Source organism: Mauremys mutica, chromosome 2, assembly GCF_020497125.1.
Source record: "Mauremys mutica isolate MM-2020 ecotype Southern chromosome 2, ASM2049712v1, whole genome shotgun sequence".
In the NCBI taxonomy this organism is placed as follows: domain Eukaryota; kingdom Metazoa; phylum Chordata; order Testudines; family Geoemydidae; genus Mauremys; species Mauremys mutica.
In genome coordinates this window covers 38,797,355-38,815,335 of record NC_059073.1, presented here as the reverse complement: position 1 = coordinate 38,815,335, position 17,981 = coordinate 38,797,355, and the positions used below count along the sequence as shown (strand labels likewise).

At 42.0% G+C, this 17,981-nt stretch overlaps 1 protein-coding gene across 4 annotated transcripts in view; it reads left to right on the top strand.

Annotated features, from left to right (window-relative positions):
* Positions 1–8,970, top strand: part of FZD6 (frizzled class receptor 6) — a 36,596-nt gene extending 27,626 nt beyond the window's left edge. For 3 of the 4 annotated variants that reach the window (XM_045006221.1, XM_045006220.1, XM_045006218.1), the window contains exons 4-8: positions 183–272; positions 918–1,935; positions 4,520–4,668; positions 5,983–6,423; positions 7,724–8,970. In XM_045006221.1, coding sequence (XP_044862156.1) covers positions 183–272; positions 918–1,935; positions 4,520–4,668; positions 5,983–6,423; positions 7,724–7,892 — 1,867 coding nt within the window. In that variant the 3' untranslated portion in view covers positions 7,893–8,970. The remainder of the gene's footprint in view (positions 1–182; positions 273–917; positions 1,936–4,519; positions 4,669–5,982; positions 6,424–7,723) is intronic. The other variant, XM_045006222.1, reaches the window with a different exon arrangement.
* The last annotated feature ends 9,011 nt before the right edge of the window (positions 8,971–17,981 follow it).

Sequence of the window (17,981 nt, the reverse complement as noted above, 5' to 3'; positions counted from 1 at the left end):
GGCAGAGTTAATGTTAAAAAGGTCATCTCTCCATTTCTAATAATGAGTCTTTTCCTTTTTGAATGGATTTACACTGTTGTTGTTGTGGGATTTCTACAGAATGTTCTAAATTCCCACTAGCCTGAATTGTTTATCCCTTCTTTGATCTCATAGTCTTGATCTCTCGATTTCAAATTAATTAGCACAGGAAGGGGCCTTACAGAGCTGAGAACAAGAGCAGGAAGAAGTGTGGAGCCACTGGGTATCATGGGAAGAGAGCTTTCTGAGAGCAGGTGATTTGAAACACAATCAAACCACTGTTGTCAGCAGTTAAACATTGGGCTGGTCCAATAAAAGCAATAATATTTCCATCTGTATATCCCAGATGTTCAATATTCTACTCCTATATTCAGATTGGAGCTTGTGAATCTCAATCAATAATTTGTCAACCAGATATAAAAATCTATGATGGGTGTTTTTCACGAGTTTACATATATATATAAACAATTTTGATGTGGAATAAGACCAGTAAAGAAACAACTGAAACATGTCTTTTTTTAAATTTAAGAATCTGAAGTGTTTCATAACCAGGACCAGCTCTAGGCACCATCAAACCAAGCATGTGCTTGGGACGGCACAATTCCAGGGGCGGCCCTGTTCATAACCAACTGAATACAAAACCAAGGTTTTGTAAAGAATAGTTAGCTTGTGTTCAACTGTTCTTCTAAACTTAACATTAAAGATTTTATTTGACTTTGCTAAAAGTTTTTTCTAAGTGCCACCTGATTTTGTTCTCCTAAGCTAAGTTTTGGATCATGTATAACAATATATTACTCGGAAACAGTTTTTTTCACACTTAGGAAGAATAGCAGTAAAATAAGGGAACACTTGATAGTGGAAGAGTATTAATGTTCATGCACTTTTCTTAATCTGTGTAGACTTGAGGATTGTGATGAAACTGCTCCTGTCACTGCTGCTGTAACCACAAAGGTCCATGGAACACAGAAGACCCCAGGGCAGGCTCGAAGGGACTATGGATTTTGGTGTCCGCGGCATCTGCAGACCTCCAATGGACAAGGCTACAAGTTTTTGGGAATTGATCAGTGTGCACCCCCATGTCCCAATATGTACTTCAAAAATTATGAGCTGGATGTTGCCAAAAGCTTCATTGGAATAGTTTCAATTTTTTGCCTTTGTGCTACTCTGTTCACATTCTTAACTTTTCTGATTGATGTTAAAAGGTTCAGATACCCAGAGAGGCCAATCATATATTATTCAGTCTGTTACAGTATAGTGTCTCTGATGTACTTCTTTGGCTTTTTGCTGGGAAATAGAACTGCTTGTAACAAGGCAGATGAAAAGTTAGAAATTGGTGAAACAGTCGTCCTTGGCTCTCAAAACAAAGCCTGCACTGTCCTTTTTATGGTTTTGTATTTTTTCACTATGGCAGGAACGATATGGTGGGTGATTCTTACGATCACTTGGTTCCTAGCAGCAGGAAGAAAATGGAGCTGTGAAGCTATTGAACAAAAGGCAATGTGGTTTCATGCAGTTGCATGGGGCATACCTGGTTTTCTCACCATTATGCTTCTTGCAATGAACAAAGTTGAAGGGGACAATATCAGTGGAGTTTGCTTTGTTGGTCTCTATGACCTGGATGCATCTCGATACTTTGTCCTTTTGCCTTTGTGCTTTTGTGTTTTTGTTGGTCTCTCTCTCCTTTTAGCTGGAATTATTTCTTTAAATCATGTGCGGCAAGTCATACAGCATGATGGCAGAAACCAAGAGAAGCTAAAGAAATTTATGATTAGAATTGGAGTCTTTAGTGGCTTATACCTGGTACCACTGGTGGCACTTCTTGGCTGTTATGTTTATGAGCAGATGTATAGGAGAATCTGGGAGACCACTTGGGTCTTTGACCATTGTGATCAGTACCATATTCCCTGTCCTTACCAGGTAAGGAGTAATGTTTTGTATAATTCATATTGTAATGTTAACATAAAAAAGACACTGAGATGCATTATGATATTTGTAACAACATTTAGTGGGTAGACTGTAGGTTAAGAAAGCCAATGAAATACACAAAATATAAAATTCATAGACCAGTTAACATTTAAATAAACTGACAACCAATATTTATGTTGAAATCTCCAGCTAATCAGGTTGGTGGCACCTAGCACTTAAAATCTTTTTAGAGTAATGAGTTTAAATTTTAAATTTTTAAGTTATTTGAACTTAATTATAAAAAAATTGTTCATGGTGGAAACTTTCTGCATAATAGCAGCTATTCCTAAAAACTACTGCCCCAAATTTTCTAATTTAGGTGCCTAAAGTTACTCAGCATTTCTGAAAAGGAGGCTGCCTTGAAATATGTACCTAAATATGGATTTAAGCAACTAACCATTCGAATTAGAACATTTTGGTCAGAGCCACATTTGATTAAAATCAGTTTTGTCTTTTCTTAAATTGTACAAGTACAAAATACTGAGCTTTTCACTCTGTTTCTCACAACTATGACTACATATGTGCTAGCTGATTTTTGGTTATGTGGACTTAAGTTTTAGAAATTTTAAAAACATATATCTTAAATTGCTGAGATGTTCAGGTTTAAAATTTGACTTTTGATTTTAAAATTGTCTTCAGAAAGACTTTAATGTGCATACCAACTGCACATATGCAGTACTCTCTACGGATTTATTTTGTTTCTAATGCATAAAATTCTATCATGTCAAGTAATTTTGGGTTTATGCCTCTCTATTTATGAGCTGGTGTTTAAGAAGGAAATATCAGTAAGAAAACTGTTAGTTTTTCATGTCAAGTTACAAACTTCAGTTGCCTTGCACCCCACCATTAATGTTTATACCGCAATGAGCTACCATAAAAACAAGGAAAATAAACACAAAATTCTTAGAACGTTAGGGCCTGATCCTGCAAGTTTCTGAGTATCCTCTACTCATATTGAAGTCAATAAGAGTTGAGTACAGCCCCTCATAGGACTGGGTCCTTAATTCTTATTCTTGCTCCCATTTAAAGTCAGTGACAAAATATCCACTGTCTTCAGAGGATAAAGCATTGAGCCCCTTGTCAACTTAAACTTAAACCTTCCAAAGTAAGGAAGTTCAGAGCTGAGGTATCTATTCCTTCTTTAACAAATTTGCCTTGCAATGCTTAAATATAGCAGCACACGTAATAAGAAACTAATGACATAATTATCAAGGATTATTTAGCTTATTGGAGAGAGTAAATAGCAACGAAACAAACATATGCAATCAAATATTACACCAAAAAATATTATAATTGGATCTGTTCCTTTGTGTTGTACTTGTTGTTTTCCAGTGACAAAAGCCTATTAATTACAGAGTGGCTTCTATTTTTACTCTGATTAGTTCAAAACAAAACCAAAAGCTTCAGCTTCAACAATTATTGGTTCCTAACTAACAAAAAAGAGTGACTAGTGCTTTGAAGGCCAGGATACAGAGACAAGTGGATTAATCAAGAAAACATAAATTACATTTGGGGTATGAGAGAGGAAGTTAAATAACCACTTAATGAGTTAAATGTCTCAGCAACTGTGACCCTGTTCTGCACACAGGTGGATTAATGTTGCAATAAATGGCAGAAAACGCTGGTATATGGTCAGGGGTGAAAGTAACTGAAGGGACTTACCGGTACGCAGGGCCAGGGTCCTGAGCAAGGGTGGGAGGCCTCAACTGGAAAGGGCAGGGCCTCAGGCGGAAGAGGCAGGGCCTTTAAATCACCGGCCCCTTTAAATCACCGGCCCCTTTAAATCACCACCACTACCCCGGGGCTCTGGCAGCAATTTAAAGGGCCCGGGGCTCCGGCTGTGGTAGCAGGGGCCGGGAGCCCCGGGCCCTTTAAATCACCGCCAGAGCCCCATGGTAGTGGTAGCTGTGGCGGCGGCTGGGAGCCCCAGGGCTCTGGTGGTGATTTAAAGGGCATGGGGCTCCAGCTGCTGCCAGGAGCCCAGGGCCCTTTTAGATTGCTGGCCTGGGGAAGCTGCCCCCTGCTGGTACAGTTGGCTGTGTGCCGTCTTTTGCCGGTACACCGGACCGAACAGGACTGCCTTACTTTCACTTCTGTATACTGTCCTGAGGCTCTCTGAAGATCCTGATTCATGTAATTAACTCTAACTCATCCACTCCATCATCTCCTCTGTATCCAGAGGAAGCTCCCAAATATGCAGTGTGTCGCTGGAGAAACTGCTTAATAATACTGTTCCCCCCTCCAAATAATCTTTTCTTCCAGTTTTTTAAAAATTCTCCCCTTATGCCTCACCTCCTGTCCACATCTTCAGCTACATCTCCATAAGCAAAGATTAACCAGATCTGACTTGACTGTGCATGTTTTAGTTCAGTCCATAGTGCGTCTGAATGCAGTATAGCATAGCTGGTGTAAAACGGAAAGTACTTCAGTATGCTCTTGTACATTGTTTCTGTTCATTTTCTGCACTTTGTCAAGAGTCAAAGTGTGCGTGTGTCTGTGTGTGCGTGTTTGTTTATTAAACTTTGTTATCTTCCAGGCAAAGGCATTAGCTAGACCAGAAATATTTTTGTTTCTCATGAAGTACCTGATGACGTTAATTGTTGGCATCTCTCCAGTATTCTGGGTAGGAAGTAAAAAGACCTGTTCTGAATGGGCCAGTTTCTTCAACAGAAATCGCAAGAGAGAGTAAGAGCAACTCTTTGTATGTGGTACTGATAAGCTTTAAAAAAATGTATTTGTAATGTGTCCCTTTAAATATATGTCAGGTAATATAGAAAAAATATTGTTGTTTACTCAGGGCCCAATCCTGCAGTTGGACATAAGTAAAATTCCCACTGGAGTCAATTCAAGTTTTATCTGTGCAATGACTACATGATTGGGCACTAATAATGTAGAAAACATACTTTCCTACTGATTTGGTCCTTTAAATTGAGCAAAAGGGATTTTGCTGCTTTTAACACTGACTAACATGGCTGTAGCTTTCACTTAAATTAGGGAAGACCGCTTGGCCCATCAACTCTGACTCCTTTCATTTTCCAGGTCTGCTGCTTACATCATTTTCACTAATGCTTTAACCGTACCTTGCAGTGATAGTCCCTCTACCATTTTTCTTAGTAGCTTACTCTGCTGCCCTAATTCTCTTACTATTTCTAATGTCCTACCTTAATTTTTTCTTCTATTGTTTCAGACCACTGTGTCGTCTTCTGTCCCCTTCTGCACAAGAGTAATTCCATTCCTTTATTTAAACTTACCTAGCGTTCTCTTTTGTAGGAGATGCATGGGCCATATCTTTTTCAGTATAAGCAGACTATAAGTGTAGGTCTCATCCCTTGTAATTATTGTATCCTTTTCTTTTCCCCTGATTTATTTTTCTTTAGATTTCCTATATTCTTCCTAAACTGTGGATGTATTTTTAGAACTCTTTATTTCTGTGGACTTGCCCAGCCCACATTACTTTGGTTTTCTTTAGCTCCTTTTATCTTAAGTCTGCATTCCAGGATGGTGAGCTTATAGCTTCCTTTCCATCTCCCTACTTTTCCATTTCCTGTATAAGTCTTTCTTATGGTTCAGCTGTAAACTTCTTTCAGCTAAGTGATTTAAAAAATGTTGCCCATTTCATAATATTTACCATTTTTATTTCACTTTTAACAAAGTTTGCTTTAGGAATACTTAATTTGGTGACATAGCTACCTATGAGCTAATCCTGCTCTCCTTTCTCACGTGGTTAATCTCATTCAAGTTATTGGAACTATTTGCAAGAATGAGGCATGTAGGATTTTGCTCTATTTCTGTAAATTTAATTGCTCCACATATATAATTACCTAGTAGCCACAACCCCCAGATTTCCTCCCAAGCATCAGAATTGGTTAACATTAGAGCCAGGTTTGTTACATTAGAGCCACCCCCTTTGTTACTTCCTTCACATTTTGGAATAAGAAGCAATCTTCCGCTGAGTCTAAATGATCTTTGATGAACTAGTCATATGCTTTTGTTTTTCAGTCCAATCAGTGAGAGCCGAAGAGTGTTGCAAGAATCATGTGAATTTTTCTTGAAGCACAATTCTAAAGTTAAACATAAAAAGAAGCACTACAAGTCCAGTTCACACAAACTGAAGGTTATTTCTAAGTCTATGGGGACTAGTACAGGTGCTACAACAAATCATGGAACTTCTGCAGTGGCTATTACTAACCTTGATTACTTAAGCCAAGAGAACTTCACAGAAATTAAAACCCCTCGAGAAACTTCTGAGAAGGAGCTGGAGGCAGATGGAACATCCACCCAGAAAGTGGAGGAGGGGGAGAATGCTGGTGCTGAACATGTCCTACAAATATTATCTACTTCTAAACTGGCTGTGGAACAGGTGGAAAAGAGCAGCAAGGCAGACAACACAGTGGATATGATTAGCTTATCTGAGAGTGTGAAAAGAATGTGTGAAGGAAGGTAAGATCCATATTTTTTATCTAATTTTGGACTTCAGTGTTCTGGTGTGTGTTCATACTACCAATACTATGGTATATTTTTGTGTCCTTTTCCTTTGAAGACAGATTGTCCAATAACTCACAATAGCTGCAAGGAAAAAGTAATTCTTATGAATGGCCTGCCACCTGGCCATGCTGATGATGTGTTTCCATAGGAGGATAGATGGTTTGGGCGGGGGGGGGTTCGGGCAGAGGTTTGAAGCACTAGAGCTATTATCTTGGGATAGGATGTGCCTTATATTTAGGGCCCCACCAATTTCACGGCCATGAAAAACGTGTCCCGGACCGTGAGCTAATCCCTTCCCCTTGAAATCTGATCTCCCCCGGGCTGCTGGAAGCACCCCAGCCAGCGGCTCCTAGCTGCGAGTCCCGGCCGGGCTGAAAAGGGACAGGACTTGTCCTTCCCCTGCACAACCGCTCTTGGGAGGAGATCAGACCCACCTCTGAGTGTCTCCCCCTGCTGCAGGAAGCTCTGGGACTGGATAGTAGCCCCTGAGGTTCCTGCAGCCAGAGGAGATTTGTGGAGGTTGGTCTGATCCCCCACTGAGAGCGACTATGCAGAGGAAGGACAAGTCCTGTCCCTTTTCAGCCTGGCCGGGACTCGCAGCTAGGAGTCCCTGGCTGGGACACTCCCAGGAGCAAGGGGGAGATCGGACCCACCTCCACCTTTGGAAGACTCCTGCGGCTGCAGGAAGCTCTGGTTGCTGAAGGCAGCGCAGAAGTGAGGGTGGCAATCCTATGACTCCCCTACAACAGCTTTATGACCTCTCACAACCCCATTTTGGGTTGGGACCCCCATAGTTACAACACTGGGAAATGTAAGCATCTGAAAATGTGAAATTTACCAAATTTCAAATCCTATGGCCATGAAATTGACCAGAATGGACTATGAATTTGGTAGAACCCTACTTATATCGCTGAATAGTGACCTCTAAGACAAATAAAGGAACAGCACTGCAAGGCTTTGAAAAGGATTCCCTATCCAATGCTTGCCAAGATGTCTGTGGCTGCCATACAGCTTCTTTGGATGGGTGGCTGGCATAAAAAACATTAGTGATGACCATCTGGACTCAGGAACACAAAGGCCTATTAAATGGCTAAGGAAAGAGTATTCAGAACTGTATTATTGTCTTTTAAAAGGAGTGTTGTAAGTTCAATGTATATTACCATTTTGTTGCTAAATGTGTTTGTGTTTCAGTCTAAAACATTATATGCTTAAAATTGTTTCAGTGTGTTTTGTTTTTGTTTTTAATTACATATAGGGTATCTCCTAAAAGTGATTTTACTGAAACTCATCCACTACAAGTCAGTAATTCACAGCTACCCAGTGTTTCACAACCAGGCAGTACCAGCGGCTCCATATCAATGCTTGTCCACTCAGCTTCAGACACTAGAAAAGATCAGGATTCTGGAAACAGTTCAAATCCTTGAAAGATTACAATTTCTATATGAATGATTTCAGTTTATGAAACTGTTATGGGTTTGTATTACACTGGAGATTACTGATGCTCTGTGCCTTGTAAAAATACCACATACATATCCCTTGTTTTGCACTTAAAAGTTACACTACATAGTGGGCAGGTCTAGCAATAACCACTGTATTTAACCTCATAAGAGAGTAATGGAAACTGAAGTTCTAATAGCACTCAACTGGGCAGGTCAGCAGTAATTTAAGAGAAAAAGAAATGAGAGAAATAAATCTTTTTCTCTTCCAATACATGAACATGCTGCTAAATAACAGTAAAAATAATTGATGGAAGATGGTTGCGTTATTTTGAAACATAAAAATTTAATTTGCTTCACTGGCGTCTTTCAGTCTTCCTATTAACATTTCTTTTTCTTTTTAAAGTAACTATGTCTTAAACAGCTGTGTCCTTTAGAATAATTAGAAGTTACACAAATCTATGGATATCTTTAATGTGTAAATGTCTCATGATGTACTAATCTTAGCACTGTACTATGGTTGTTTCTACACTGAATCTGAAAAGGACTCTGGAATTATAGTGATTTATTTTGTAGTTAAAAATGAATCTTGTAAATAACTTATTTTTATAAACTCAACATTAAGAACTACTGTTTTGTTTATATTGCACAAATCTGATAACTAAGGTGCTTCCTTCTCGTACCAATAAGATCAAAAATATTGTGCTGATAAGATGACATCATTTCCTTCTGAGCAATAGTCATTACGGGATAATATAAGCATTAATATAACCTCCACATCTAGAGCAAGATTGTGTCTGGTCCTTCCACAAATGAGAAAGGAGAGACACTTTTACTTTTGCACACCTACTGTTACCCCCAAAACAGACCCAGGGTACCCACAGAATAGCTCATCTATTTTCCTATTCCCGAGTTTACCAGAGTTCCTTTCAACATAAGAACAAAAGAACATAAGAATGGCCGTACCGGGTCAGACCAAAGGTCCATCTAGCTCAGTATCCTGTCTACTGACAGTGGCCAATGCCAGGTGCCCCAGAGGGAGTGAACTTAACAGGCAATGATCAAGTGATCTCTCTCCTGCCATCCATCTCCATCCTCTGACAAACAGAGGCTAGGGACACCATTCCTTACCCGTCCTGGCTAATAGCCATTTATGGACTTAACCACCATGAATTTATCCAGTTCTCTTTTAAATGCTGTTATAGTCCTAACCTTCACAATCTCCTCAGGTAAGGAGTTCCACAAGTTGACTGTGCGCTGCGTGAAGAACTTCCTTTTATTTGTTTTAAACCTGCTGCCTATTAATTTCATTTGGTGACCCCTAAGGTAACCTACTAACCTGTTACTCTATTTCTGCATGGTAAAAAGTGGTCCTTCCCTAGAGGAACTACTTGGGTTCACCAGGTTCTCTTCAAGAAACTCCCCAGAATAGCTTAGACCTGTTATCTCTGGGAGGACATGGATACGGCCTTCCATTCTAACTAATTGACACACAGGCAATACCTTTTCTAAAACAAAGTATTTTTTATTTATCCTAAATTATATTCCCTAATACAATAATTACTCCTGGGGGAATTCTGCGCCACTGTGCATGCGCAGAATTTATGTCCTCTGCAAATTTCTCTGTTTCCCCATAGAAAAATGACTTTCTGACTGGTAAGCAAAGGGAAGCCACGAAAGCAGTCATGCAGCCCTCCCAGCAGTATGTTTCAGGTGCCCTGGGCAGCCGGCAGAGAGGTAAATAACTGTGGGGTGGGAGCAGGACTGCGGAAGACACGGTCATGGCTCCTACCCTGCTAGGCCCGGCTGGTCTGGGGAGGACGGGACTTCCTCTTCCTCTGCAAGGCATCCAGTACCGGGTCAGACCCACCCCCAAATTTCAGTTCGCATGAGCACATTCCAACTGTCAGTTTATTAACCTCAGTATTATGGTCTGCTGTTGCCACTCTATTTCCCTGCCAATTTAGTTAATCCTACCTAATTTCCCCCGCCTATTTTCAGCTAATGGTGGCAAAATGATGCCCACCCAGGGCTGTGCTGAGAAAACAGAATAGAGTAGTTCAAAAATCTCTGCTATCACTACACAAGGGCTGAGCTAAGGGATAGCAGGAGTGGGAGAGATTTGTTTCACTGACTGTTCTCCTCAAAAAGATGCATCCTTTGTGCATTCTGTATAGGAATGGTGCAGGAGGTGCAGCTCCACTTCAGAAAGGATGCTTCCTAGAGCTTCTGCTGGAGTGGTATTCCACTCACCCCCAGTGAGGAGGTACAACAAAGCTCTAAGTACACAAGGACAGCATGTTCTAATGCTCATTTTTCTAAAAATCCAATATTAAAGATTCTCTGTAGAGAAGTATGATCTTGCAGAAAAAGCAACTTTTGAATATTAACATGCAAATCCATCAGATGAGGTTTTCACTTAAAACAGGACAATAATGCATTTTCCACATGCCATAATTTTTTTCATGCTTTAATGGTCTGTTTGTATATATAGAAATGCCACGTTTTCTTTAGATTTTTTTGATATTAGAGCCCAAGTCCCCAGCTCAGAGTAGTCCTTACTACCGTAGGTAGTCCTGTTGTTTTCAGTGGGACAATGCACATGAGTAAGATGACTGGTGTGGATAAAGGTTGCAGGACAGGGCCCTTTGGGTGAAATTCTGTCTCCAATGAAGTCAGTGGGAGTTTTGCTGTTTCAGTGGAGCCAGGATTTCACCTTCCATCTGTAACACTAATGTTGATACATTCTATAGGGCCCTTCTGCATTTTGCCGTACTGGTAACAGGAGGGCTCTTAGTGTGACATATCCGCTTTGATAATGTACAGTGAGGCTGTTACATTCCACTTTGAACAGATTTTTTGGGGAGTGGTTTGAACACTCAAGCAAAATGGCATAACAGAAAGGTCATGTAAATACTCATTGAATAAGAAATTGTAGTTCTGATAAACCAAAGTTACTTGTTACATCCAACGTATATTAAAATTTGAACGTGTTTATGTTATATTGTGTCTTCTGCATTTTATGATTTGTAATTTATTGCCTTAAATAAGGGATGTTCTTTTTTTAGTGTTCTCTTTTTATTTTTAGCACACAATATTCTTGCTGCTGAGATAGAGAATGAGAAAAATCTGAAATACCCTCTGTGAAGAAACACACTAAATATTCTTTATTCTCTTGTTCTGTTTGTAAACTGAAAACTTTATATATATTTTTAATAGTTTTGTTTTTACTGTCTTTGTTAGTAATAAAATATTATATTGTACAATAGGAGCTCCTGAGTTGATTTTTTTGTTAATACTTAGTTCTCATTAATTGGCTTTATTTCCCCTATTGTCAGTATCTGAGCACCTCACAGTCCCCAGTGTGTTTGTCCTGACAACACTTCTGTGAGAGAGAGAACTATTATTATCCCCATTTTGTAGGTGGGGAAATGAAGGATAGAGAAACAAAGTGACTTGCCCAAGTTAACTGTAAACGTGTGGTGGAGCAGAATTTATCCTAACCACTGGACCATTCTTCTTCTCTCTGGTCCTAATCAAAGGCCTCCTTTAGAGTACAGTAAATATGTACTCACATAGTGTCATATCGGTGTAGTGTTCTGTCAGTGCACAAGTACGTCAGTAGTTTGACTTGAGATGCTTTTCTTTTCTTGTAATACTCATTTAAAAAAATAGAAAAAGGACTAAAAAAGCACTAAAATGTTGAGTACAGTAAATACTTTGGATTTGTATTACAGTGCATTCTCAAAGCACTGTACAAATGTTAACGAATTAATAGTCACACCTTTTGAGGTATTGTATGTATTCTTACTTTCTGTATCTGATTCTCCATCTGTAAAATAAGTGACTTGCTCAAGATAGAATCTCAGCAAGTCAATAATAGAGCCATATTTTAGACCCCCGCCATGACACAACCAGTTGAACATGAGCTCCTAGTGCAATGCTGTAGCTAAGATGACGACATGATCCTTGGATATATAATCAGGGGACTATCAAATAGCAGTAGGGAGGTAGTATTATGGCATTAGTTAGACTATTACTGGAATACTGTGTCCATGTCTGGTGTCCACGCTTCAATTTTTCAACATCCTTTCTGGAGAGGCTTCAGAAAAGAGCTACAAGAATTATTCAAGGTCTGGAAAACCTACCTCACTGTGAAAGGTTCCCTCCCATCACACAGCCCCTAGCTATTCCCCTGCCTGCACCCTGAGCTACCCCCTCTCCCTGCACACAGCCCCAGCTACCCCCTGCCTGCACCCCGAGCTACTCCCCTGCTTGCACACAGCCCCGGCTACCCACTGCCTGCACCCTGAGCTATACCCCTTACTGTGCACAGCCCCTAGCTACCCACTCCTTGCATCCTGAGCTACACCCCTCACTGTGCACAGCCCCAGCTACCCCCTCCCTGCACCCTGAGCTACACCCCTTACTGTGCACAGCCCCAGCTACCCCCGCCTTGCATCCTGAGCTACACCCCTCACTGTGCACAGCCCCAGCTACCCCCTCCCTGCACCCTGAGCTACACCCCTTACTGTGCACAGCCCCTAGCTACCCCTTCCCTGAACCCTGAGCAGTTTTCAAACTTGGAGCTGAGCACCCCCCACTTTGAGTTATAATTTTTGCTTGCAGTCCTCCTCCCCACCCCAACCCAGACAAGCTGGGTGGCCTGCTGAGGTTAGTCAGGGGGTGGAGGTGGTGGTCCCTCGCCGGGGCCCACCATGCAGATTTGACCCTACAAAATAGAAGTCAAACTACACCTATGGTGCCACCCCTCCCGGCCCGGCACCCTTCAGGGCTAAAGCCCCAAGCTCCCCAACCCCCTGCACCATACACACACTGGGCCCTGGAGTTTTTCTAGCACATTGGGGGGGGGAGGGGGGGCTCAGAAAGAAAAAAGTGGAGAACCTTTGGCCTATATTAGGTAGGTCACACTAGATCAGGGGTGGACAAACTATGGCCCCTGGGACACATCCGGCCCGTCAGCCAATTTAATCTGGCCCTCAAGTTCCCACTGGGGAGTGGGTTCTGGGGCTTGCCCTGCTCCTGCACTCCAGCTGGGGAGCAGGGTTGGGGCTCGCTCCACATGAGCCACAGCTACCAGAAGCAGCGGCATGTCCCCCTCCAATTCCGACATTTAGAGGCAGCCAGGGGGCTCCATGCACTGCCTCTGCAGCTCCCATTGGCTGGGTTCTGGGGCCAATGGGAGGTGCAGGGGCAGCACCTGCGGATGGGGCAGTTTGCAGAACCACCTGGCCGTGCCTCTGTGTAGGAGCCAGAGGAGGCACATGCCGCTGCTTCCGGGAGCTGCTTGAGGTAAGCGCCACCCGGAGCCTGCACCCCTGACCCCCTCCCATGCCCCAACCCCCGGCCCCAGGCCTCATTTCCCCTCTCATCCTCTGAACTCCTCAGTCCCTGCCCGAAGCACCCTCCTGCACCTGAAATCCCTCAGCCCCACCCAAGAGACCACACCTCCAGCCAGAGCCCTCACCCCATCCTGCACCCCAACCCCAATTTTGGGAGCATTCATGGCCCGCCATACAATTTCCACATCCAAATGTGGCCCTTGGGCCTAAAAGTTTTCCCACCTCTGGACTAGATAATGATAATTATCCCATCTGGTTTTATAATCTGCGAGCCCCCTGCAATACATCATGTTGCTGCTCTCTATTTTTTTAAGTTTACGCAAAGTGAATCTCCATGATAGAACACTTTAGAAGTGCATTACAATTCACTCCTAGGTCACATGTGATATAAATTTCAAAGGCCAAGACTTTAAAAAAAGAATAGTGTAATAACTCTTGTGTGATACAACCTGTCTGCTAAATTAGCAGTCCTTCAGTTAGTTTTGCAACAATGTATTTTCCGAATAATCTATTTTACTTTCCTTTTTTTATTTATCTTTTTAGAGAGTTTTGGGATGAAGTTTACCAAAAAGTTACAATACAAATTAATGCTGTAGGATATATAAACTAACTGGAAATCATCTAGTTTTGGAGCTAACTTAGTGGTGAAATGTAAAAAGTAAACCAGCAAATGGCAAAAAATAAATTAAATAGTTTTTTAATTCTCCGACTTGTAATACTTTTAAGGTGATGTTAGTAAATTTGGTAAGAAAAACAACTGCATATGATCTGTAGTTTTATACTATCCTTTTAAATTTACAAGGAGCCTGACCATTTGGAAAGCACTCCTGGGCTGAGTGGGAAGAGACAGTTGAGATCTCATTGTGTGGTTTTAGTTTGAAATTTGGTCAGTTGCTTCACAGGGAAATGCAGGTCCTTCCTCTTTTATAGTCACCGAACTCACCAGTCTTCATAGACAGCCAGGCCACCTTTTAGTTGAGTATGAAACTAAATCAGGAATTGTTTAAATGTTCCCAATTCAACTAATTAAGTAAAACTAAAAAAGCAAACCTAGCTTTCTACAAAGCACTGAAGACTGCAGGAGCTGAATGGAATGAGGAATCAAATTTCTCTTTGAAGTTTGACCACCCACTCTCACCAGACCATCTCATAAAGCCACACATCCGTTGACTGGCACTAGTTGCTGTGCTCAATAGTGCTTTGAAGGTGTCAAGCTGCTTTTTGTTTGGCTGTGTTTATTAGTAAAACTCCTTGCCAATACTAGCCTCTGGTATTAGCAAAAACTTAGAGGACTGGCCCCAAAGGTGATTCATGGTTTAGAATCTCACAAGATAAAATGTTCCTTTCTGCTGTAGCTGTTTTTGCATTTATGCTTGCTTTCTTGTTTCCCCTTCATCTCGTTCACCCTCTTATTTTTTCAGATAGAATAAAAGACTCGTTATACAAGCCATGAACTTTTTAGTCTAAACATAACTGCATTTAAAAAATCAAAGAAGTCCTGCTCCCTACACTTCCTCTTAATGTGCTGACTGCTTTGTACGTCTGGAAGCCGCATTAGGAGTTACTTCTTGATTCAAAACTATAGAAAAATGAAACCTAAATCACATTAGTAAATATCAGAGCAATTTTCTGCACACCACAAATGCTTCAGTGTATTGACCCGAGTTTATTCTCTATCACTAACCGGAGCATTAATCACATTTAAAATATTATAAATTGGAATACTGAATTTTTTGGCAATGACAATTAAATCAGAATACTTCACTACATTTGCTCTCTGCACTTCAACTTTGTTCAAGAAACAAACCTAAAACCCAGCCTGCCTATAAAAAAGGAATGCATATAACAAGAGGGCAACCGTTTTTGTTTTACTTTACTTTTTTTTAGATCCTACATCTAACAAAGATTTGAATATGTTCTGAGCACTGTTAAGAGCAGTAATTGTTTATATTGCCTTAGTGCCCAGAAGCTCCAGTCCAGATTGAAGCCTTGTTATGTTTGGTGCTGTGTAAATCATAGGTACAGTCCCCTGATTTGTTTAATTTGAGACCAAATTTAACAAGTGTCTGTGATAAATAAAAGGAAGGCATTGGCGGGGGGAGATCAGAATAACAAAAATCAGATCAATTGGTTACACATTGATCGGCTATTGTGTAATTTAATGGAACCTGATATATCCAAATCATCTTAATTAAAATAAATAAATGAATAACATGAACTATCCTCAACTGCCACACAACTAACCATCAATGACTGGCTGACACTCTATAGTTACATGCAGTATTGTAGCCATGTTGGTTCCAGGCATATTAAAGAGACAAGGTGGGTGAGGTAATATCTTTTATTGAACCAACTTCTGTTGGTGAGAGAGGCAAGCTTTCACATGGAGCTCTTCTTCAGGTCTGGGAAATGTACTCAGGGTGTTACAGCTAAATAAACACAACATGGAACAGATTGTTTAACAGGAATAATTAGCAGATTTCAAGGGATCATTCAAGGCGATGTGGCCCATTAACACCTCTCCAGTCAAAGAAAAAAAAATTAAGCTGGAGTGGGAGGTTTAGTGGCTAATACATTGTTGTAATAAGCCATAAAGCCAGCGTATCTATCCAGTCCATGATTTTTGGAGTCTGTTGCTCTAGCAAGGTCTGGTGCCACTTTGAGTTGATGGGGGCCTGGACTGTGGGGAGCTTGCTTCTGTTGATGAGTTTGGAGAGATTGGGGGGCAGTTTGAAGGCCAGAAGAGGGGGGGGGTTCAAGAAAGATTTCTTTCAGGATGTGGTCCCCTTTGAGTATGGGTTGTAATTGTTTGATGATACCCTGGGTGAGTTCCAGCGTGGGGTGCTAGGTTACAACTAGGGGTGTGTCGTTGGAGGTTGGGTTTATTTCTGTATTGAAGCAGGGACTCTTGGGATATTTGGATGGCCCATTCCATGACGTGATCTACTTTTCCAGGGGAGTGTCCTTGTTTGGTGAAGGTGGTTTTAAGTGTGTTAAAATGTATATCCCAGACTTTCTCCTTGGTAGATATTCTGTTGTATCTGAGTGCCTGGCTATAGATCAGTGGTTCTCAACTTTTCCAGACTACTGTACCCCTTTCAGGAGTCTGATTTGCCCTGTGTACCCCAAGTTTCACCTCACTTAAAAACTACTTGCTTACAAAATCAGACATAAAAATACAAAAGTGTCACAGCGCACTATTACAGAAAAAATGCTTACTTTCTCATTTTTACCATATAATTATAAAAAAATCGATTGGAATATAACTATTGTACTTATACTTCAGCATGATACTTGAGCCTGTTTTTTACTTGTGAGCCTTGTCTGAAGTAAGAGCCCCAGGCGGCAGGGCTGAAGCCCCACTGCCCAGGGCTGAAGCATGTAACTTAGCTCTGCAGGGCTCCCTGTGGCATGGGGCCCCTTGCAGGTTCCCTGCTTGCCATCCCCTAATGCAGCCCTGCACTTGTGACCCCCTAAACCCGTCCTGTGACTCCCCTGGGGTCACAATCCCCAGGTTGAGAAACACCGATCTAGATGAGTTGAGTACCCCCTGGAGGCCCTGTGTGTACTCCCAGGGGTACACGTGTCCCTGGTCGAGAACTATTGCTGTAGATAACCGATTTCTTGGTGTGTTTGGGGTGGTTACTGGCTCTGAAGATAGGTGTGGAGTAAATCACCTTGCAAGGGCTATTTGTACTTGCAAAGCATTTGTGGAATATTCCTGGGAACCACTGAAGGGGAACCTGAGGTGAGCATGCCTGTTGCTGGGGCATTCATTTGTTTTGGTTCACAATGGGTACACTTGCTTCTATAATCCCCTCCCTGGGTCCCATGGATTGGTTTGCAACTCTTGACTTGCAGGATGTGTACTTCTATATTTCCATCCTTCTGTCCCAAGGAAGAACCTAAGATTCATAGTGAAAGACACTCGTTAGCCATTCAGACTGTTACCCTTTGGCCTTTCTACAGTTCCAAGAGAATTCACCAAGTCTTAGGGTACGTCCATACTACCCGCCCGGATCGGCGGGTAGCAATCGACTTCTCGGAGTTCGATATATCGCGTCTCATCTAGACGCGATATATCGAACTCCGAACGCGCTCCCGTTGACTCCGGAACTCCACTACCGCGAACGGCGGTGGTGGAGTTGATGGGGGAGCTGCGGAGGTCAATCCCGCGCCGTGAGGACGGGTAAGTAGTTCGAACTAATGTAGTTCGACTTCAGCTACGCTATTCGTGTAGCTGAACTTACGTACCTTAGTTCGAAACCACCACCCCCAGTGTAGACCAGGCCTTAGACAACTTGTGCCTCCCCGTACTGGGGAGCACAATCTAAAAGGGAGGACATGTGACTGCCCCATGTGTCTCCTCCCTCGTCCTGTGCTCAGCCCAAGGCCTCTGCACTCTCCCCGCTCCACGTTACCTGCAAGGTGGGGTCCTCTGTCCTCCTCCCACTGCGCTCCCCCCCCCAGCTTGTTTGGCCACTGCCCCTGGCAGCTGGGCCTGGGTGGGGAGCAGGATGGAGCTGAAGCTAGCCGCTTTCAGTCCTTACTTCCACTCAATCAATAGAGTTCTCTGGAGCACTTTTAGATGCAAGGTCAGCAAGTGCACACCTTCTTTGCAACAGATTTGACACCATGAGTTATACGGGAGCTTTAGACTCATCCAATTACATCAGTGAAGGTCTGTCTCAATGTGTTGGGTCATATGGGCTCT